The 24,332-nt window shown below is 43.1% G+C and overlaps 2 protein-coding genes across 3 annotated transcripts in view; both read right to left on the bottom strand.

Moving 5' to 3' along the window:
- The window catches only part of HACL2 (2-hydroxyacyl-CoA lyase 2), an 85,950-nt gene extending 66,209 nt beyond the window's left edge, over window positions 1–19,741 (bottom strand). The window contains exons 1-2 of one of the 2 annotated variants that reach the window (XM_026679651.2): window positions 19,652–19,741; window positions 19,153–19,452 (exon numbers count right to left, since the gene is read on the bottom strand). The gene's annotated coding sequence lies outside the window, so the exon portion shown is untranslated. Of the gene's footprint in view, window positions 1–4,889; window positions 4,910–19,152; window positions 19,453–19,651 lie in introns of those variants that run through there. The other variant, XM_087957100.1, reaches the window with a different exon arrangement.
- On the bottom strand, window positions 4,890–9,212 carry LOC148132364 (uncharacterized). Its single transcript, XM_087957101.1, has 2 exons — window positions 8,257–9,212; window positions 4,890–7,039 (listed from the first exon to the last, which is right to left on the bottom strand). The coding sequence occupies exon 2, from the start codon at window positions 6,278–6,280 to the stop codon at window positions 4,892–4,894; it is 1,389 nt and encodes a 462-aa protein (XP_087813227.1). The 5' UTR covers window positions 6,281–7,039; window positions 8,257–9,212; the 3' UTR covers window positions 4,890–4,891.
- Window positions 19,742–24,332: the final 4,591 nt, after the last annotated feature.

Raw genomic sequence — 24,332 nt, forward strand, 5'->3', positions numbered from 1 at the left:
TTTCAGTAATGCAACTTAAAAGGTGAAACTAATATATGAGATAGACTCATTACATGCAAAGCAAGAGAGTTCAAGCCGTGATTTGCCATAATTGTGATGATTATGGCTTACAGCTCATGAGAACCCCAAATCCACAATCTCAGAAAATTAGAATATTGTGAAAAGGTCCAATATTCTAGGCTCAAAGTGTCCCACTCTAACCATAACACCTGCAAAGGGTTCCTGAGCCTTGAAATGGTCTCTCAGTCTGGTTCAGTAGGAATCACAATCGTGGGAAAGACTGCTGACCTGACAGTTGTGCAGAAAACCATCATTGACACCCTCCATAGGGAGGGAAAGCTCAAAAGGTAATTGCAAAAGAAGTTGGATGTTCCCAAAGTGCTGTATCAAAGCACATTAATAGAAAGTTATGTGGAAGGGAAAAGTGTGGAAGAAAAAGGTGCACAAGCAGCAGGAATGACCGTAGCCTGGAGAGGATTGTCAGGAAAAGGCCATTCAAAAGTGTTGGGGACTTTCACAAAGAGTGGACTGAGGCTGGAGTCAGTGCATCAAGAACCACCACACACAGACGGATCCTGGACATGGGCTTCAAATGTTGTATTCCTCTTGTCAAGCCGCTCTTGAACAACAAACGTCAGAAGCGTCTTACCTGAGCTAAAGAAAAACAGAACTGGTCTGTTGGTCCAAGTGGTCCAAAGTCTTCTTTTCTGATGAGAGCAACTTTTGCATCTCATTTGGAAACCAAGGACCCAGAGTCTGGAGGAAGAATGGAGAGGCACACACTGCAAGATGCCTGAAGTCCAGTGTGAAGTTTCCACAGTCTGTGTTGATTTGGGGAGCCATGTCATCTGCTGGTGTTGGTCCACTGTGCTTCATTAAGTCCTGGATCAATGCAGCCGTCTACCAGGAGATTTTGGAGCACTTCATGCTTCCTTCCGCAGACGAGCTTTATGGGGATGCTGAGTTCATTTTCCACCAGGACTTGGCACCAAAACCTGGTTCAATGACCGTGGGATTATTGTGTTTGATTGGCCAGCAAACTCGCCTGGCCTGAACTCCATCGAGAATCTATGGGGCATTGCCAAGAGAAAGATGAGAGACATGAGACCGAACAATGCAGAAGAGCTGAAGGCCGCTATTGAAGCATCCTGGTCTTCCATAACACCTCAGCAGTGCCACAGGCTGATAGCTTCCATGCCACGCTGCATTGAGGCAGTAATTGCTGCAAAAGGGGCCCAAACCAAGTACTGAGTACATATGCACGCTTATACTTTTCAGAGGTCTGACATTGTTCTATGTACAATCCTTGTTTTATTGATTGCATGTAATATTCTAATTTTCTGAGATAGTGGATTTGGGGTTTTCATGAGCTGTAAGCCATAATCATCACAATTATGGCAAATCACAGCTTGAACTATCTTACTTTGCATGTAATGATCTATCTCATATATTAGTTTCACCTTTTAAGTTGCATTATGAAATAAATGAACTTTTGCACGATATTCTAATTTTTCGAGTTTCACCTGTATGACATGGTCACTCAACTCCCTCTATCACTTCTTCTCTGTTTGAATTAAATCCAGTATGGCTGTCCCTCTAGTTCCATCCTCTACCCTTTGGACAACAAAATTGTCAGCTAGGTTGGTTAGGAACTTATTTGATTTCTCACTTGGTGCAGAATTAGTTTTCCAATTGATATCAGGATACCGTATATACTCGAGAGTATAAGCTGAGTTTTTCAGCCCATTTTTTGTGCTGAAAAAACCCCCCTTGGCTTATACTCGAGTCAGATTCCCCTCTGAAAAAAAAATGGTGTGGAGCTCCGGAGCTGGGCAGGCGCTTCCCTGCTTCCGTGTTTCCTTTGCAACTTTTAAGCATGGGGGTAATCGGAAGCAGAAAAGTTCTTGCATGAGGATATATTGTTTTTTCTTTTTTTAACTGTTTTTAGAGGGGGGGGAAAGACCCACCGTCATGTGAGAATGCTCAGACACGAAATCTATCCGCCCAAAAATAAGTGTGTGTGTGTGTGGGGGGGAATTTTAACAGAGGGAAGATGTAGGGAGAAGGCAAAAGCGACGGAAGATCCTTCAGGGGAAACTGAGGGGGAGACTCACCCTTGGTCCAGATGAGCCCCCTTCCCTGCCCCTAAGGAAGCAGAGGCAGCCAGCAAGGGCAGGCAAGCCCCCCTTCACAGACTCCATCCGTCCTCACTCCCACCCACCCACCCAAAGCCACGAAGTCCCCCAATCGCGCAGCCCAGAATCACCCTCCCCTCAGGGGGCAGCAACGACGCCCGGTTTTTCCCGAGACAAGAAGCTCCGCCGTGCAATGAAAGCGCCCTGGCTCTAGGCTCGCGGGCTCAGAAACAACGCGAGCCGAGGTCGCTTCGGCTCCGCTCGGCTTCTCCAACATCCGGCACCGCCCTGTTCTATGTGCCAGGCCCGGCAAGTCCGAGCAGCCAGCGCATGGAGCAGGACGGCGCCGGAGATCGTTGGCTGCCTCTTTCGCAGCACGGGAGGCCTCCCCCAGCTGGCCAGCTGCTCTCCTCCTTCTCTGCCTGTTTGTTCTGTGTGACCGAGGAGGAGGAGACCGGCCGGCTGGTTGGGGGAGGCTTTCTGCGCTGAGGGAGGCGGCTGCTGGTGTCCGGCTTTGCTCCGCTTCTCTGGCGCGGCCCTGTTCTTTACTTGGGCAGCCGGGCGCCTGCAACGGCGCCCACGGCGGCAACAGGCAGTTCCACCCGGGTTCCGCTCAGGTGTCCGGCTGGGGTTGTCGGGAGTTGCTGCTGCCAGTGCGGCTCCAGTCCCGCGTTGCCTTGGGAAGGGTGGGGCAAAACCAGGAGTCACTGAGCCTGAGCCTCCGGTGCCGCTGTTGAAAAGCGCTGCCGCGGCTCTTCCTTTTTGCCTTTGCCTTCCCGAGGCGACGCGGGACTGGGGCCGCGCCGGCAGTAGCGACTCCTGACTCAGGGGGCCTCCGAGGGAGGGGAAGAGAGTGACTCCTGCCTCCCGCTGTCATCATCATCTTCTTCTTTTGGGTTAGTGAATCAATTAAACCTTTCATGATAGTGAGATCATTTCCCAAATTAATTATTTTTATTTTTGAAATTTACCAGTAGCTGCTGCATTTCCCACCCTCGGCTTATACTCGAGTCAATAAGTTTTCCCAGGTTTTTTTGTGTAAAATTAGGTGCCTCGGCTTATATTCGGGTCGACTTATACTCGAGTATATACGGTAATTGAAGTCCCCCATTACGATTGTTGTGTGTTTCCTGCATATGTTTGTTAGTTGGTTGGCAAAAAGGACATCTATTTTTTTCTGCTTGATTGGGTGGCCTATAATATACACCTATGGCCATGTCATTCTTTTTTTCTTTTATATTGACCCATATGCATTCTAGGTTTTCATCTTTTGTTTCATGCATTTCTGTAGCAATACAGTGCAACTCCACCTCCTCTTTTATGGAGTCTGTTTGTTTTTTAATAGTTTGTATCCTTCTACCAGTATGTTCCAATCATGGGTTTTATCCCACCAAGTTTCTGTTATTCCAACTATATCATATCTACCTTCATGTATTCGTAGTTCGAGTTCACCCTGTTTGTTCCCCAGACTTTGTGCATTTGTATATAGGCACTTAAGATCTTTATGTCTGACACTGTGTTTACTGTCTACATAACCTGTGTTATGCCTGCCTGCCCCTACTTTCTTGTCACCTGTTTGATTAATGCACATGGTATGGCACTCACTATTAAATGCTTGGTTTTGGTTGACAGCCAGGTTGATAATCTTACCTGCACAGAGATCTATTTTGCATGCACTGGTATCCTTATTAATTTTAGGTTGCTGGGGACAGACATTTTCTGTATCCATTAATTCTCTGTCCCCGCTGTTCAGTTTAAATGTTTATCCAGAAAATGTGTGAATTTAATGCCAAGTAACTCAGTCCCTTTCTTTGATGGATGCAATCCATCTCTTTTGTAGTTTTTCATTGGACCAGCTGCAGACATCATGACTAATAAAACCAAAGCCTTCCCTTTTACACCACTCCTTTAGCCACACATGAAACTCCGCTACATGCTGACCTTTCCTTTTTTGTTCCTTGTATACTGGTAGAACCTCTGAAAAGATAAGCCTACAGCCCATATTACTAAGTTCATACCCCAAGCTCTGGAAGTCTTTCTGAACAGAAAGTACATCCTTCTGGGACAGATCATTTGTGTACCAAGATGTATAATAGCATCAACATCACAATCCTTACTGGCATTCTTAACTATCTTAAGAATATGCTTCTTGTCTCTGCTGGCAGTAGCACCTGGCAGACACCTGATCTCTTTCAAAACCTTTGTATCCTTTCCTAAATTTACATCCCTTACAATTGAGTCCCCAAACAGAAGGTGGCTTCTCTTTTTAGATGCCTTGCTCGTCTTGTGTGACTGATGCGTAATACCTGATTCACACTTTCTCCTTTCCAAAGTAAGTTCTTCTTCTAGGACCATGATCACCGGCTTATTTGAGTTATCATTATCACAACTACCTTGACCTGTCACTTTAGTGTCCCCTATTAAGGTCAGCAAGGGCACTCCCCCCTGAAAAAAAAATCTGAAAAGTAGCCAGGGGTGCAGGGGTTGCCTAAGCACCCGCCGCAGTCCGCACAGCGCCCCGGTGGGAATTAAATTGGCAACGCCCCCTTGAAGCTTTAGCAGAGTAAAGTGATCAAAAGTGATTTTTCAAGGTGAGTCTGCACAATAGTTTTATTATTTGACAAAAAAAAATAATAAAGAGCACCATGAGAATGCTCTCGGACAAAGGGTTGCACATTTAAAAAATAAAACAAACAAACAAAAACAACAAAGAAACCCTGCTTAACAGACAGAAAAACAGCCACAATGCTTCACCTCTAATTGGACTTTCTCTTTGTTCCCTTTCCTTCGATCAGCATTGCTTCTCTATGCTTCTTTCTAGCTAGTTGAGCTGATAGCATAACTTTGAGTCTGGCCTGTCTTTTGGCTACAGTTGTCTTCCTCTTCAGTTCCAGATTGGCCCTTTTTGCTGCAAGCTTCTGTTTTATTGTCTTCAGTTCTTCCATGTACGATTTATGTGCCCTTCTCATATTTCTTACAAGACTTGGATTCACTGGGTCATGTTCAAGGTCCTTCCTTTGATACTGCTGTACAGCAGACTTCCCTGAAGCCTTCAATGAGTATTTAACACTTTGAAGAGCATCAAATGTCCTTATGCCAAGGCGAGATGTTTTGGAAGTTATAATGTTACCCATTAGGCTGAAAGAACTCTCAACTTGGGGTCCATGGAAGCAGCTCATGATTGCTTTCATCATCTTGAAGAGGCAAGGATACTTTCCTGCTGAAGCAATCCCAGTCCACCAGTTGTCTATCATTGCTTGGTCTGCTGCACTAGGTATCCTGGCATCACTGTGATACCGGTGAACCTCTAGTATGTAGGGCTCTACCTCTGAAGCTTCCAAGACATTTGGTAGAAGCTGTGGAAGTGCCTTCATGCACTTCAGTGCTTGGGAGTGTCCTCTCACAATGGGGTCTGTTGCTGAGAAATGAGCAAGTAATTTGTTCTTGATAGGCAGTTTTTCCTGCAAGCATTTTCCAGCTGAAACATAGGCAGACCTTGCCCTAGTAAGGAATCCGTTCTTCACCTCCTTCTTCTCTTTCTTGAGAATCTCTTTCGCTTCAGGCCCAACAAACATGTCTATACATGGTAACAAAGAAGTCTCAGCTTGGACATCTACTGCACACACTTTACAGTCACGAAGTACTTCTGGCTTCACAAAGCATGCAAAGAAGTTCTTTGTCAAGTCTACAACTTCATCATGCAGTTTGTGGATTTTTGTTTCCTTCTTCTGAAACACCAGAACAAACTTCTTCAATAGAGGCAAGGAAGCACAGTAGAAATGAAGAAGCAATCTTGTGTAGCTGCGATTCACAAACAGCTTCTGTGTGATTCTTTCTTTTCGTTGTTTCCCCTCTCCTGTCATTTTCTTCTCTCTGAGCTTGACTTGAATTGCTCTGATAGCCCTGACAGCTTCGTCTCCAATATCCTTTGTGTTGAAGATACCCTTGCACAAGAAGAAAAAATGCTGACGATCGAATGAAGGTAGGAAGGAGAAGTAGAAGATAGCGTACACTTCAAACAACCTTAGAGTGTCAACTGCTACATCATACACACTAAGCCACCTGGTTGGAACGTATCTCTCTGGCATGGTGAACTTTACTCCAAGAATGATGCTCAGCTCCACCAGGTACTGGCGAAGATCCATAGACCATTTGAAATCATTGTAGATGGAGGTGAATAGCTCTTCTAAATAATGTTCAAAAGCACTTGAGAACTTCTTTCAAGAATTGTGTACATGATGTGTACATGATGACACACATCTCCATCAATGTCCAGGAGATGAGGAGCATGCTTTGTCCTTATCCGTGTCTCCAATCCAGCCTTTGAGCCCCTTATAACATTGCAGGAATCCATGAGAATAGACATGACATTTTCCCATGGTATGTTGTGTTGTTTTATCAATGCATCGATTTCTTTTTCAAGATTCTCACTGTTCACCACTATCAAACTAAGTGAGGCAAAGTGCTGAATTATAACCTTCTTCAGAGAATCAGAGTAGTAGCTCACCAGGACAGTCAAAATTTTCTTGTTGCTGTCAGAGGTTGCCTCATCAATGTTCATTGAGAACTTGCTGCTTTGCAGGTCCTTCACTAAGTTATCTTTGATAGTCTTCGCAAGGCCATATTGCATTTATATGATGCAGTATTTTTGTCCATGGAGAGTTGACTTAGGACCTTGGGATCTCCAGCAAGAGCCTGTGACAAGTTGATCAAATCTGGTGCCAAGCTGAATGGAAGCGACTTCTCTGCAAGAAACGCCAACAGCATGGCCTCGTGGTTAGTAACTCTGTCCACGAGAGGAACCGAGGCTTGAAGAGGTGGACAAGATGGTGTTACGTTTGACTTGACGGAAGGGTGCAAGCCATACGTTGAGCTGGAGGTTGATGTTGAGGGAGCAAATGCAGCTGTAAAAAGAGAGAGGGAGAGGTAAAACAAAGTAATGTGACATCATAATAATGATGATGGTGGTGGTGATAATAATAATAACTACAATTATAATTATTATTATATTATTATTAATAACAATGTACTACTATAAAATTTATGATACTACGTACTGACATTTCCTATATAATTAATATTACAGGAAAGAAATAATTTTTGAAGATATTGTGAGATTTGTCACACTTTAAAACATTTTTAGAAGTACAATTTATGACGCATTTACTTCATGTTTCAATACCAAAATACCTTGAAATTATTTACAAATTTATCTTCCCTAAAGTCATAAATGTTCATAGATTTCCTCTGAGGCAGATGTTGAATTGGAGGCATGATTTTTCTCCTGATCTAAACTTGCTGAGTTCACAATTGGTTATTTACATGTTGTTTATTCAAAATTGTTTGTGATCAAGTCTAATTATATGTTTATTCAATTTTGTTTGTTTGTGATGATATTAATTAATATGCAGGGCCTTCACGTACAGTAAACCAGTTTATAATAACCACTGATAAAGCTACCCTGGGTAAAAGAAAAAGACTAAATAAATAGAATAAATAAATAAATTGAAAAATAAGTTTGGATGCATTCACTAAACACTCCTTCAATTACTTAATCTCTAATTAAATTTCATCAAATAAATCAAACCAGCATAAAAACCCCATTCACATAAGATCGGAATGGAGCCGTCTACTTGAGCCGACCAACAAACCTCCACAGCACAGAGACTCGTGCCACCAGTATTCGCCCCTGGAACTCTGGCAGGGCTAGCCTGCAGTACGCCCCGATATAGTCAGCTGGTTTGCTTCGGCAATTCAGGGATCATATCGAAATTGCAGTCAGCACCACTATTCAATGACTAATTAACTTCGCAAAGGGGGGGAAATTTGGGGCTAAAACACACAAATTTTTCATGTAAAAATTATCTACACACTCTACAGTAACTTTCCAATGCCAATTTTTGGGACTTATGGTTTTAAAAATCGAGGGATTTCATGAAGAGTTTTCCATATATTTCGAGCTGGGCATCCCCGCAATAGCACTGTCTAAATGCCGATCCCATACACACGCAAGCACAAAAATGAACGAACGAATTCAAAGTTTTAGTTGTAACTTGGTCCGGATGTGAAGACAGAAATGATTACAAAACATAAAATAAATGAGATCACAGATGAAACTTACCACTAAGGCTGTAATTTGTCTCCCTAAGTTTCTTCACGTCCATGTGTTTCTTCTTTGTCATATGCCGCTTTATCACAACGAGGCCACCCTTTGCATAGGTGATAACACTTTCACACCAGACACAAAATGCTTTCCCTGGTTTCGTGACTTTTCTGATGCTTCAGATATCATGGTGCCATCAACAGTTCTCTGGGTCCATTCCCAATTCCACTTGTCATGGACAGTTCCATCAATTTTCCTGACAAGGGCTTCATCCTTTCTTTCCAAAATTTTCCACCGAGAAGCCATGCTGTTTTTGCTGTCTTTAGGTACGGGAGGCCAAATCCAGCATGTGCATAAGCAACGGCGATACACGGCGTGTTGTAAAAGTAGATATTTTCGCGCAATTAATTTTCGCGTTCGGTCGAGTTAAAACAATTTCGTGTGTTTCTAATTTTGCGGAATCAAGACGTACATAGAGGTACGTATAACAAGCAAAAATATTCGTGTGCTTTTATTTTCGCGCTGTCTGGTTGCACGAAATGTGCGAAAATTTCCACACTGCGACTTTTGGGCATGCGTATGACTGATTGAAACACAGGCTGTACGCACGATGCCAGCACGCGCCCCAGCCCTCATACACTAGCTTGCTCTGCCTGGCTGGCGCGGCTCATGGCCGCGGAGCTAGCTCTGATCAGATCGATCGGAGGTGCGGAATGGTCTAGACCGATGTAACAGAAAAGGATTGAGAGTTTATGGCAAAAACGAAAAAAAGTAGGAATCACTGTTTGGAAAAGAAAAAAATCGGAATTCCGATTTTAGTCGGAAGAATATCATGCCAGGTTTATGGTCCATGGCTCTCACCCTGCCAGATCCCATGGTTGTCCATACTGCCCTTTTCCTGTAGGATCTTTGTGGTAGTGGGGGCTGGTAGCATGGCAGCTTAATAGATGGCTGGATTGGGCACCTAATTTCTGCTTGGAGAGCACAGATTAGAGATTGTAGATAGGTAATCTGTCCAAGTAGACTGGTAATTTTTTTACAAAGAGGACAGTATTAAAATTAGAAAAGAGTACTGCGAAAGACAGCTGTAAAGCAAGTATTACACTGAACTAAGCCAGTCATGTTGAAATAAAATAAAATCACAATCTAAAGCGCACTAACTCTAAATGTATTATTGGTATTTTGCACCACTTAAAGACACCAGCTGGTCTTACTCACCTCACAAGATATCCTAAGGAAATCATCCAGATTTAAGGAAAGATCATGTGCCCCCCAGAAAGGCAGTAAAAAAAATCAGTGCCAAGCTTGCATCCTGCCTCTTGGAAGAACACCTCAAAAGGACAGTGTCAGGAACCAGTAAAGCAGTGAAGGAAGACCCCTGCCCCAGATAGAAAAAGAAACCATGAGGCAGGAAAAAATTCAAACACAATACAAATAATTAAATCACAACAGTAGCTGTTACTTGTTAAACCAATTATCAGAACAAATAGACCCAGGAACTAGCCAGATTTCTCAACCCAGTTTCTTTTCAGGAACAGAAATTAACCTTTTTCCTTCCAAACAAAGCTGAATAGGGAAAATTATCCCACCAATAAACACAGGATTAAACGGCACCAAGCACAATTAAACTTCACCAAAAACCAGTTTTAGACCAAAACTCAGAAAGGGTATGTAAACTCACGTTTGAATGTCAATCTTTCTAGCTAGCCAAGAAGCTCTGCTTCGTCATTCAATTATTTCTTCAAAGTGCTGATCCCGGCTGGAAGAACTCCAACAGGGGAGTATTTCCTCCCAACAGCAGTGTAAAAAGCTTAAAACAACCCTTCCCCTTTAAGAAAGTTCCAGCAAAGAAAAAAAAAAAACCTCCGGAGACACAAAGTCTAGGCGTACTCCCAAGAATGTAGTAAGGATTAACTGAGAGGCAGTTTCTGTAAGTAGGTCAATAAAGATTATGCTAGAAACACACCAGAATGTTTCTGTGATGACCTGGAGTGTAACACAAATGTAACAAAATCCAAAATGTAAATAAATGTCCTTTAATGCCTCCAACTTGGCCCCACTGTTCAATAATTCTCAGTTGGAGATAAAACATACTCAAAAATAGTCTTCAAAAGAAAGCAATACAGTCTGAACTTAATGAGCAGATAGAGGTGAAATAAAAAACCAAATAAACTGCAATGATGAAATTTCCACAATGGACCAGGATAAGTAATTACCTAATTCAGGGAGATAACAAGGCGGTCTGTTGGAAGGATGCCAATTAACTTCAGCCCAAAATAACACACACTTTGCTTCTAGCAACGCTGTGTTGTAATAGTCTCTCTTATATACCAGTCTCCCAGCTGCAACCAATGAGGATTATGGCCGCTTCCCTCTTTCGTAAGCCAAGTTGTTGCCTTCTCCATTCCTCCCTGCATGTCCTAGGATGCAGAGGGGATGGGTCTGGTTCTTCCTCTGACTTCCCAGCTGGCCTCTGCCCTTCCCCAGCCTCCTCCACAACCTACGGAGCCACACCTCCACTCCCTGTCGGCTATTCCTCCTCTCCCTCAGAGTCCGACTCTACCAAGGGCATGAGTTTCCTTCCTGCCTTCCTTACAGGATTAACCCTGTAAAGTGGAAAAAAACAAAAGGAGATTTCTTTCAACAACCAGTTCTTCGAACTGCTTAAAAAGTTAACAACAGGTTCTAGCGAATAGGTGAGAACCAGTAGAATCCCACCCCTGGACTGGACTCTCTAGATAGTGCATATGAATTCTATGACTATTACTTTAAGTCACAGGAGCAACAAACGAGAGGAAGCAGGAAATAGAGGACAAGAGAAATTAATGACATGAAATGACAACTAAGCAACAAGGAAGTGAAGTTGAACAAAAGAGACGAGCAGAACAAGGAGTAAGAACAAAGGAGTAGAGAGCAACTAGAACAGCAAAACCCACCTATAAGTCAAAGAAGAAATAAACTTACTATCGATTAATATAAATGGACTAAAATTTCCCATGAAAAGAAGATTCTTTACGAAACTGCAAAAAATGTACTTAGACCTAATCTGCCTACAAGAAATACCTATCAAAAGACAACACAGCAAACTCTTAGACTATCCCAAAATTGGGAAACTATATTTTTCATTGGCACAATAGAAGTAGGGTGGTCTTATATATCAAAGAAACAATAAAAGCCAAACCAATATACACAGACGAAGATGGAAGAATATTGATGGTGGAAGTAATAATAAACCACAAACAGGTGCTCTTGACAGTAATATATGCACCAACAAGCAAGATTTTTATGGGAAACTTCAACAGAAAATTGCAGAATTGGACTATGAAAACATTTGTCTAATAGGAGATTTTAATGAAATCATAGATGTAAAGCTAGACTACAGAAGCAGTAAAACAAACAAAAAGGTAAGGAAAACCCTACCAAAGACTTTCTTTAAATTGGTGGAGGAAATGAGTTTTCAAGATACATTGAGAGAAAGAAATCTGGAGAAAAACCAATATATATACTACTATAGCCATCAATCCTGCTGAAAGATAAATATGGCATGGATGTCATCAGAACTATGTACTGATGTATAAGAAATAGAAGTAGAGCCAAATCTATGGGCAGACCACAACTCAGTTAGGATTAAATTGAAAGGATATAAGAAAAAAGTGAGATGATGTTAAATCAATCTACATTAAAAGATAAAGAATTCATACAAATAACAGAAAAATGACCTTCTTTAAAGAAAATAGAAAGGAAGAGACCTCACTACAAAGTGTATGGGACACAGCAAAGACATACTTTCGAGGATTAGCTATATCCTATATAGCAGTAATGGCTAACCTTTTCGGCAGCAAGTGCCCAAAGCATGCATGTGCATCTCCAAAATGTAACGTGCACACACCACATGCATGCATCCTACCCCTCCGTGCATGCGTACATGACCCCTCCAGTGCCCCATGCATGCATGTGTGACCTCAGTGCGCCCGCACGTGTGCATGACCCTGTGTGTGCACCTTGCCCCATGCATGCATGCACAACCCCCGTGTGTGCGCCCTCCACTCCACACACATGCGCAACAGAGACCCGAAGACCAGCTGGCCGGCGGGAGGTGCGTGCATGCATGCACGGCAGAGCTGAGCTGGGGTGACAGCTCGCGTGCCCAGACAGAGGGCTCTGCGTGCCACCTCTGGAATGCATGCCATAGGTTCGCCATCACGGGTATATAGGAAGGAAAAATAAGGAAAAGAAGCAACATCAAAAAAACACTGGAGGGACAGTACAATAAGACTAGAACTGGAACAAAGAAAAAGCCACAAGAAAAGAAGCTCAAAAATCAAATGGAAATAATAAAACACAAATTGAGCTTACTCAAAAAATAACTGGATCAAAAAAATAAGAGTATGAAATAAAATTTCTTCGAAAATGCTAATAAACCAGGAAGATGGTTGGCATACATTCTAAAAAAGGAAAAAGAAAAAAAAATAGGTGCAAAGTTTTGATAGACGAGAAAGGTACACTACTGTATCAAAATTACAGCAAAAAATAATAATTCAGAACTATTATGAAAATCTACATGAACAAGAGGGACTATTGGAGGATAAAATAAAATGATACCTAGAAGCCAGATTGCCTAAAGTCCCTGAAGAAATAAGATCTAAATTAAACGAAAGGATAGCAATGTTTGAATTAACAGAGACAATTAAGAGACAGAAGAATAAAAAAACACCAGGACCAGATAGCCTACTGGCAGAATTCTATAAACCAGAGATCGCCAATCTTTTGGACCTCAGGGACCATCAAACTCATAATTTTAGATTCCAGGGACCACTAACTGTTTCTGTGGGCATGGCCTAATTTGTGGGTGTGGCTTGGTGGTCATGTGACTGGCTGGGCATGGCTTGTATGTAAATATTATAAATATTTATATAAATATTGATTTTTTTATTAAAAAGAGAAACTTTTACCCAAAATCAGGCAAAACAGGCAGGCAGATTGAGTCTCTCACAGAATCACAGATTCATTCAGAAATCTATCTATCTGCCATTGGCTAGCTCAGTCTGTCAAATAAAATTTGCTTGCACGCAAACTCATAAAATTTGCTAGCAAGCAAACTCATAAAATTAACTCACAACACAACATGCATGTAAATATTGAATTTTTTATTTAAAAAAAGAGCAACTTTTACCCAAACTCAGGCAAAGCAGGTAGGCAGATTGAGTTGCTATCAGAATCACAGATTCATTCAGAAATCTATCTGCCATTGACTAGCTCAGTCTGTCACATAAAATTTGCTTGCAAGCAAACTCATAAAATTAAGTCGCAGCACACCATGTATGTAAATATTGATATTTTTTTTATAAAAAGAGCAACTTTTATCCAAAATCAGGCAAAGCAGGCAGATTGAGTTGCTCACAGAATCATTCAGTGATCTATCTATTTGCCATCGACCAGCTCAGTCTTTCAAACTTGCTTACCGTGAGTCTGCACTGAATTTGCTTGCAAGCAAACCTTCAGTCCTAAGGGAGGTTCAGCTGTGCTTAGCTAGAAAGCAAGAAATCCAACCATTTCCTGCTTCCTAGCTAATTTAAATCTCCCGGCACAGCAGAACAGATGGTCAGATAAAGGAAAAATAGCAACTTAGCAGACAAGTTTGCAGGATAAGGAGTGAGTGGGCGGGGAGAGTTCCCGCGGGCCATATGGGCTGAGCAGCCTTGTGTTTCTGCGCAGCCTGGATTAATTGCTTTGGGGGGATGCTCCGGGGGAGAGATTTCTCTGTGGCCCACCAACATTTTCTCATGGCCCACCAATGTTAGGGATAACATTGTTTACCCTAACTGGTTTGGGTAAAAATAATAAATAAGGTATCATGGTTTGTTAGTTAAAGTGTGTGTAACTTTAACTGCAAGAATGTAATTAAGGGTGTGGTTGTAAAAGCACTATATAAGTAGCGAGGCAATTGCAGCTCACTCTCTCTGGCTTACTGATCCCTAATTACTGAATGGATTGATGACTGCATTCTTGCTGAAACGGGGAGAGATAAAGGAGTGTTGATTTTCTCAACGGAGAGAAGATAAAGATTGGACTGATTTATTGTAAGTGAACTGACATTGGCTATTCAACACGGACTTTGCAAATAGAGTATCCCCGACAAGACTTGACTGAAATTGATATATGACTAATGGACCGTTATTTTGACTATGCTATAATTCTTAAATGGAATAAACAATATTTTTGATAGCACAAGCGTATCTGTATTTTTACTGCGTGTTAACTAGAAAACTTATCTCACACATTTACCTGTCTTCCTATCTGACTTCGCTGCACGTTCTGTTTGGTTTGTTTTCCTTAACACCCGTTGGGGAATCCAGGCTTAACAGGCGGGGAGAGTTCCCGCGGGCCATATGGGCTGAGCAGCCTTGTGTTTCTGCGCAGCCTGGATTAATTGCTTTGGGGGGATGCTCCGGGGGAGAGATTTCTCTGTGGCCCACCAACATTTTCTCATGGCCCACCAGTGGGCCGTGGCCACCGGTTGGCGACCACCGCTATAAACAACTACAAGACTTTCTGGGACTATTAATGCTGGAAGTTTACAATGAAGTCCTGTTAGAAGCTAAAATAGCAAAATCCTGGATGGAAACAAATATCACCCTCATACCAAAAGATGCAGATTTATCACAAATTAAAAATTATAGACCTATCTCACTTTTAAATGTGGACTACAAAATTTACACATCAATAATAGCTGAAAGATTGAAGAGATTCCTGAATGAATTTATACATTCAGACCAGAATGGCTTCTTACTGAATAGATAAATTAAAAACAACATGAGAATAATTTTGAACACATTGGAATATTATAAAACACACCTTGAAAAACAAATGGCACTGATGTTTCTGGATGCATTTGATAATGTAAACTGATTCATGATACTGCAGCTAATATGTATGGAATTTGGGGAAAATTTATTGTGATTAATGCAATGTACACTAAGCAGACTGCAAAAGTGTTTGTAAATGGGGATATAACAGAGAATATTAATATTAAAAGAGCACAAGACAAGGATGTCCATTATCCCCTCTACTATTTATTCTGGCTTTGGGAGTGTTAAATAGAAACATCCACCAAGATATAGAAATACAAGGCATCGAGATAAAAAAGAAAAAAAATACAAACTACAAGCTTTCGCAGATGATTTGGATTTCATCATAGAGGAACCGCAAGAACAAGATTCAAATTAATAAAGAAAATAGAAGACTATGGTGATGTTGCAAGATTGAAAATAAATAAAGAGAAAACTAAAATCTTAGTTAAGAATTTTACAGATAAACACAAAAAAGACCTAATGAAAAAGAGAGATATTCAGATAGTAAAAAGAGTAAAATATTTGGGAATCTACCTATCAGCGAGATGTGTAACTATAAAAGAAGACAACTATTTAAAACTAACACAGTAAATTAAGCTAGATTTGGAAAAGTGGAAAAAATGTAACTATCACTGCTAGAAAGAAAAGCCACCATCAAAAGGAATATCTTACCGAGATTGTTAAACCTGTTCCAAACAATCCCAATAAAGTTAGAAAGGAAACATTTTGAGGAACTAAATAGAATAGTATCCAAATTTATTTGGCAATGTAGAAAGGCAAGAATAAGCCTGAAATTAATACAAGACTCTATTAACAGAGGAGGCTTTGGGTTGCCAAATTGGGAATTACTACCAAGCAGTTCCCCTTACTTGGCTAAAAGAATGGATAACTCTGGGACATGATTTGCAATTGGGGTGGCATGCCTTCCTACGGTATGAGAAACACAATACTTTCAAAGACACTATATCAGAAATGCTCTGTTCTCAGTATGGGCAAAAATCAAGGAAAAACACTATTTGAAAATACCAGTATGCCTCTCCACGATGGAGGCACCAATACACCCAAATGCGATGGATATGGAAAAAAATTGTGAGATACGAAGATATTTTGAATGAGAATGGGGAATTGAAAAATAAACAGGAATTGAATAGCCAAGGGATAGACTTAGCATGGTGGCCGCATGTACAGATACAATCTAGATCAGGGGTCACCAACCTTTTGGACCTCAGGGACCACCAAACTCGTAATTTTAAAATCCCGGGGACCACTAATATGAATTTTGACTGATGGTGGCTTGCTGATGTTGGGGGGGAGAGAGAGAGAGAGAGAGAGAGAGAGAGTGAGAGTGAGAGTGAGAGAGAGGGATCTAACCTCTCTCTTCCCCCCACCATACACACACACATACACACACACAAACACATAGAGGCAGGAGTGGGATTCAAATTTTTTAACAACCGGGTCTTGGGCGTGGCCTAATTTGTGGATGTGGCTTGGTGGTCATGTGACAGGCTGGGCATGGCTTGTATGTAAATATTATAAATATTTATGTAAATATAGATTTTTTTTAATAAGAGCATTTTTTACCCAAAATCAGGCAAAGCAGGCAGGCAGATTGAGTTGCCCACAAAATCACACTTAGAGATCTGTTTTTCTGCCATCAACTACCTGAATCTGCACTGACAAATAGAAGCTTCAGTCCTAAGGAAGGTTAAAAAGCAGAGCCAAAGATCTAAAGATTAGCTAGAAAGCAAGAAATCAAACGATTTGCTGCTTTCTATCTAATCTAAATCTCCCAGCACAGCAGAACAGCTGATGGTCAGTGAAAAATAAAAAATAGCAACTTAGCAGGCAAGTTGAGTGGGTGGGGAGGGTTCCCGCGGGCCATGTGGGCTGCACAGCCTTGTGTTCCTGCGCAGCCTGAATTAATTGCTTTGGGGAGTGCTCTGGGGGTGACATTTCTCTGCGGACCACCAAAATTTTCTCATGGACCACCAGTGGGCCATGGCCCACTGGCTGGCGACCACTGATCTAGATATTATAAAGATGCTAAAACATATGGTTTTAATAAAGAACCAAAAGAATTGGATCAAATCTTAATGGGACCGGAGGAGAAACTGATTTTTAAAAAATTGTAATTATCTATTGACTATTAGAATGGAAGAGGAACAAGTAAAAGAAATCATGATAGCATGGGCTAAAAACTTTGGGCATTCTATAGAATTGGACACATGGCAACAGTTATGGGATAGAAACTATAAATTGACAATGTCCACTGCATATAATAAAAACCTATACAAAATGTTTTATAGATGGCATTTCTCTCCAGCAAGATTAGCTAGAATGTTTAAGAATATGACTGCCAAGTGTTGGAATGAAACCAAATCCCGGGCTTGTACTACCACATTTGGTGGACATGCGTGAAAGCAAAAAAAAAAAAAAAAAATGAAGTAAAATACATACCTGGATAGAAAAAATGATAAAAGGAACCTATAGATTTAAAACTGGAAATATTTCTGTTGGGCATTATACCAGAAAAATACAGTAAATACAGTAAAAGGAATGTATATTTAATAGTACATGTGTTAACAGCAGCCAGAATCGTGTTTGCACAACATTGGATGAGGAGATCTCTACAGAAGAACAGATAATAACAAAAGTCTTAGAATGTGCAGAAATGAATAAACATGGTTAAATAAGAGAAACAGAACTTAGAACTTCTAAAATCACAATAGAAAGATTAATTTTGCTATTAGGATTGATTATTGTAACTTATTAATTTTGATTATTAATTATTATGTATTAATATGAGGGAAAAGCACTGTCATTACGAGATTACTATTAGAAATTACGATGAGTATTACTCAAACGAATTGTAACCAGCCAACACACTGTTTATATGGATATTGAATATGTTGCTCTATTTATATTTTTTTAAAAAATTATTAAACCAAGAGCTGAACACACACTGAAATAAAACAGTGCTGACTTATTTATGCTAATATATATATACACACACACACACATATACATATATACACACACGCTTATAAAATGCTAATAGATATTCATAAAGTTAGAGCCACCATCCACATTGGGGCTACAACAGGCCTTCTTTTGAATGACTACACTGAATGAACAAGTTCAACTCTGGCAAAATATTGTTGGATGTACCTACACTGTGTGCACAATTATTAGGCAAGTGAGTATTTTGATCATATCATCATTTTATGCATATTTTCCACCTCCAAGCATATCAGGTGAGGTATATTTGTGTAATGAGGGAGGGTGTGGCCTAAGGAGACCAACACCCTATATCAGAGGTGGGCAACTATGGCCCCTTTATGACTTGTGGACTTCAACTCCCAAAATTCCTGAACTAGCATGGCTTCCATAATTCATAAAAGGGCCATAGTTGCCCACCCCTGCCCTATATCAAGGTGTACATAATTATTAGGCAGCTTCTTTTCCTCAGGCAAAAAGTGGGAGATATTTATTTTATTTATTTATTTTGTCAAGCGATTATAAGATAACAGGTATAAATATAAACATAGTTATGAATACATGAAATGGATACATATAAGAAAAATAAAAAACCAATAGGACACGTTGGTGCACTTATGCACGCACCAATGTCAACTTGCACAGAATAAAGCTCATCCTACATTTTCTCACTTCCACACTCTCTCTGCGGAATTGGCTGCCTGCCCAGAAGCTCAACTTATAAAACCAATCGACTCCGCATTTCTTCGACCAGTTTTGCTGGGAACATCGTGTCTGGTGGAAATGCTGCGGGACTGTGAAAGGAAGGGAAGCAGTTGGCATCATACGTCTCTACAAAGAGTGGCAACTCCACCGCTGAAAGAATGGGAAAACGTCCATGTGTCAGGCAAGACGACACTCGCGGGGTGCAAATTCCACTGCGGTATTGACTATGGAATTCATACTCTTAAAACTCTGCCACGCCAACCACGAAAGTCCAAGGGTGACTTTCCCTCCACCCTCCCGTCTCCACTCCGGCACCCGATTTTGGAAAAGTGAGTGACATTCGAAGCCTTCAACTTACCGAGCTAGGAACGAGCAAACCTGGAGAAAACAGGCACCGGACCGCTGGCGAATAAATGGGCGTTGGCGGGCGGGTTCGCTATATGGGTAAAGGCATGAGGCCGGGACCGCCTACTCCGGCGCACACCGCTTTCGCCCCGCCGGAAACAAGACCTGGGGAAAGAACTGGCAACTTGATTGGCAGCAGTTGCTGCCATTCATCGACTCAGGTGCATAGTCGCGAAGGCCGGGCGGTTTTGCATGCCGTTTCTCCGCCTCTGGAAGATCGCCTGCAGTCTCTTCCCAGGCCGGGATCTCTCGCCTACAAAATAAAGAGTGGTCAAGAGCCGTTGAAAATCCAGATGTTTCCGCCCCCGAAAAATAAAAATCACACGACACTCCCCCCCCACCCCGCGACAGGAAGCGCCAAGCTCTTTGGCCCTGCTGTTAAGCAGTGTTCCCGTTTTAAACGGCTGCGACAGAAGACTTTCAATTCGCGGCATAAGCAAACCGTAGCTCACCATGGCTTTACAGCAAAGTTCCCAACCTTTCCGGGTGGGCAGATGGGAGGGGGGAAAGAGGAGATGATTTTGTGGGCGGGGTAAATTCGCTATGACGTGGCGCGGTCGCGAGCGCCGTGGGCGCGCGCACCAGCCGGCTCCTGACACGGCCCACTGGCGATTAGCCCGAGGTCGTGTTGTGGGCAGTGGACCGCATGTTGGAGACCCCTGCTTTAGTGTATGCTTAGCCCATAACACGACCATATGGTAGCCCCCTGTTGGTGTGTTTGACACGCAAAATAAAGTTAGTAGGTCTTACGAGGTTACGTGTGGGGAGGGGAAAGCCTCTCCCCCCAACTGCCGAAGAATGAAATATTTTGGGGGATATTAAATAAGGCAGAAAGCAGCCCCAACAGCCTAGCACAGTGGTGGTAAACCTTTTTGGCTCCGGTGCTGATAATTGTGTGCATGCTCGCGCTAGCTTGCTGTCCCCCCCACCCCCTGCGCATGCACATGCAATCCCCCTGCCGCATGCTGTGCGTCTGCGCCTGCACGTGTGATTCCCCCACTGCATGCCATGCATCTGTGCATGCACACTCGATCACCCCTTCATGTGCCGCACATCTGCGCATGCATGTGCAACCCCAGCATGCGCTGCACATCTCTGCATGCGCATGTATCTCTTTTGTGCTCCCGCCCCCACCCCGTGCATGCATGCCAAATACCTGACAATCAGCTTCTGGGGGGTGGCGCATGCACATGCGCAGTGGGGCTCTTCTGGGCAAGCTCTCACGTGCTGGGAGAAATGGCTCTGCATGCCACTTCCATAGGTTAGCCATCACGGGCCTAGCAGACGCCTGAAGAGGAGGAGATTTTTTTGTGTCTATTAATAAATCCAATTCTATTCACAAACAAAACACTTTCAGCTCCAGTTGATGGGATTAAGAAGGACAGGAGATGACCTTTAGGACAAAATTCCCAGTCAAGTAGAAATTGCTCTTGTCACTGAAAATGACCTTGGCCCACTGTTTGTTGGCCCACTTGGCATACTTCTTGGCCCACGCATGTCGAAGAGAGCGGTGAGTGTCTGTGAGCAAAGGTTTACTTCGAGCCCTGCAGCCTTTGAGCCCTCTGGCAAGCAGTCTGTGACGCACTGTGTTTGTGCACACTTTTACATCACAAATTCTTGTAATCTGAGGTGAGGTGAGCTTCCTGTCAGCCATCGAAATGCGTTGCAGAGCCTGATCTTGCCTGACTTTGCCTTTGCAGATTCTGGCTATCTGCTGATATTCTGCCTTAGTTGTGTGTTCCTCTTACCATTTTTTGTACTTGTCCTTTTTTTCTTTCAATTTGTCAGAGAGATCTTTGTGCAACCATGCTGGTTTCTTCTTGGATTTCTTTTCTTTCTCAGTGGTTGGTGCTCCATTCAAAATCCAAGAAAGACACACTTAGACTCCATTATTATAGAAAAAAGGAACTTTTACTGGAAATCAAGTGGTAGCATCAAAGGAATTCTAAATCTGATGATTTACGTGCGAAAAACACATATAAAACACATTTCCAATTCTTTTAATTCTGTTTCTGTGAATACTTTATTTCTTATTATTAATCAGTGTTGATCTGCCAGCCTCTGTTCTGTTATTTCTGATTCTGGGTGATCTTTTTTCCAGAATTGGTGCATTTATTTCAAATACCCTCTTCTTGTTAGACTTCATCTGTAATAACGAATCATTATTTCTTTGTTTTCAGTTACTGTATATTTGCAGTGGGTAAAGGCCTTTCCTTCCAGTAGTTCTGCAGTTGCTGACCCTGGTTGCTCAGACAACAGTCCTGATTCCAACACCTAGTTTTGTTGACCTGGGCAATGACCAAGCTGGTATGGGTTTCTGTAATTTACTTACTATATTTTTTATGGGAGAGACATTCTTTCTCTGACTCCTCTGATGTCACCTGCCAGTATAGTAGAACCTCTGGAAGAGCTCCCATCTTCTTCAGAGCACATAAGCCACACAATCACATCAAGATAGTGGGAGACTATTATTATATACATAAAATATGAAATCACAGCTTCTAGTTCTTTAGGTGTTGGCCTTCTTTATGCATCAAATATTTCCCAAGAATTTTGTAATTCTTTTTTTTTTGTAATAATTGTAAAAGATGTAATGCCGTGATGGCAAACCTATGGCACGCGTGCCACAGGTGGCATGCAGAGCCCTCTCTGCGGGCAAGCGAGTGGTTGGCCCAACTCAGCTCCACTGCGCATGCGTGCCTCCCAGCTGATTTCGGATCTAGACCACGCTGCCTTCCCCATTCCATTTGCAAAAAAACCAGTCAAACCGTTTAACATTTTGTCCCACTGGCTGGCCCTGCCCTGCCCTATCTGCCTCTCCCGCCTCCAGAGTCACACGCGCTGCCTAATGGTTCTTTGGCTGCTCTCTGGTTCCCGCTCCTTGCTTGTTGTCATTGCGGCTGCTTGCTTGCTTGCTTGCTTGCTTGGCTGACCTGACTCACTTGACTTCTGTGGCGTGCATAATTTTTGGTAAGTTGCTGACTTTGTGCCCCCACACCGCTTGTTGCCGCAGCCCAGGCCCAGCTGCTCCCACTCCTAGCCTGCTTGCTGTCGGTGCTGTCGGTGGCTGCATGCAGCCCCAGGATATCCGCTCCCTTGCCACCAGGCTCCCCTGTGCCTGCATGCCTGTCTCGCGCTCCTGGCGGCTTTTAACAACACCGCAAGAAACACCTGGGATCCACTTGGGCTGGGGGGGAGGGCAGGCATGGCTGGCTGGACCCTGCCCCGAGTGCGATTCTGGCAGAGGAGGAGCGGGGATCCCTGCAGCCCACACCTGCTCATGCTGCCACCAGGAAAGGTTGGTGGTCTGCAGCACACCCATGTTGGCAAAAGGGGTGACAAATGGGGAGGGAGGGTACCACATGGGAGATCACATCATCAGAACCCTTCCCAATGCTGGTATGTCTGGATAGAACAAAAATAGAAAATATATTAGTAAATACTGTAAAATGTAAAAGTAGTAATTATATATTCGCAATAAGATGTATTTGTAAATATGTCACCAATATTGATAACAAATAAGGAACCATAGACTGTCGATAATAGAATTGCTAGTTTTTTAATCGTTTTCTTTTTCTTTTCCTTTTTTTTCTGTGTGTTGTGTATGTGTTTGTTTGACATTTTAGTTGTATAAATATATATATATATATTTAAAAAAAGAACCCTTCCCAGGTGTCCCATGACCTGCGAGAGTAGGGCACGATCTCCCGCTCTCCCCCTGCAAAGCGCTCCCCTTCCCTCCTACCACGCTTCTCTTCCTCCTCGCCAGAAGTGGTCACATGCCCAACAGGAAGGAAGAGGCTTGGCGAGGGTCTGCAAGCAATTTGCGGATCTCCCGCACTCCCCCCTCTCAGGAAGCTTGGCGAGGAGAAAGCTTCTCTTCCTCCTCGCCAGAAGCTCGCCTCTCCTTGTGCTCGCCTCCACTCCCACCATGCTTTCCTTCCTCCTCGCCGGAAGCGCTCGCACGCCCAGCGGAAAGGAGGAGGTTTGGCGAGGACCAGCAAACGCTTTGTGGCTTCTGAGGGGGAGGGGTCGAGCCTCCTCTTTGCAACATCTTTGGGCATCGCTGACAGCTGCTTCCAGCAACTCAGGAGTTCTGCGCTCTTCCCGCTGCTGCTCAGCCTCCTTGATGTGTGGAGGCAGGAGGCTGAGCAGCAGCCATAATGCGGGTTTGCTAGGGAGACTGCAGGAAAAAAATCACCCCTGCCCTACTTGGCCCCACCCCTGCCTGCCCGGTCGCCCCCATGTCTTGTTTAAAGCTCTCGTTTAGTTTAGCTCCGAGACTAAAAAATATATATCCTGATCAGTGGGACTTCTATCTCTAAGCAGAAGAGAAAGCCATGGTCACCTGAAGTGGCTCCCCTTGAGTGTGGAGAAAGGTAGCGATTTAATCCCCTTTACCCTTCGAAAGCCCCTTTTACCCTCCCACCTCGTCTCTCAGCGCCTCTTCTCCGTGTACAGGAGGAGCTGCATTCTCACGGCAATTGGCTAGCCCTGCAGCCGAGGGGAAAAGCAAGGAGGAAGCAGCTGGGGGAAAAGCTGGGGAGACAGGAGAAGCGTTCCCCTTTCCAGCCAGCTGGGGCTGTCTGCGCTCGCTACTGTTCCCCTTTGTGGGGGCAGAGCCTGATGTCTTTTCTCATGCTTAACAGTCATGGCTAAGGAAGCACCACTGCTGGGTACTTTAACGCCCGCCCCAATCCAAGCTCGGCTACCTGCTCTTGGTCTCCCACTGTCTCAGGTGTCAGTTCAGCAGCCGTGTGGTGAGGGCTACAGAAGACTTTGCCATCCTACCCCCTCGGTTCATCTCCAGGCAATAGTGTGTGTAGCCAAAGAACTGGGAGAGAGAGGGAGAAAGAGAGAAAGAGAGGGAGAAATGGAGAAAGAGGGAGAGGGGGAGATGAAAGAAAGGGAGAAAGAGGGGAGAAAGGGAGAAAGAGAGATGAAAGGGAGAAAGAAAGAGAGGTAGGAAAGAGAGGGAGAGAGGGAGAAAGGGAGAAAGATGAAAGAAAAAGAGGGAGAAAGACAGAGATAGAAAGAGAGGGAGAGAGATGAGATGTTGCTTCTTATGGGAAAGGGGAGTTATCTATGCAAGAGCCCCCTCCTCACTTTATCCCACTTGAAAGGGGAGAGGGG

The sequence above is a fragment of the Notechis scutatus genome, chromosome 2 (assembly GCF_049901735.1).
Source record: "Notechis scutatus isolate UNSWTSFEM ecotype Mainland chromosome 2, rNotScu1.2, whole genome shotgun sequence".
Taxonomy (NCBI): domain Eukaryota; kingdom Metazoa; phylum Chordata; class Lepidosauria; order Squamata; family Elapidae; genus Notechis; species Notechis scutatus.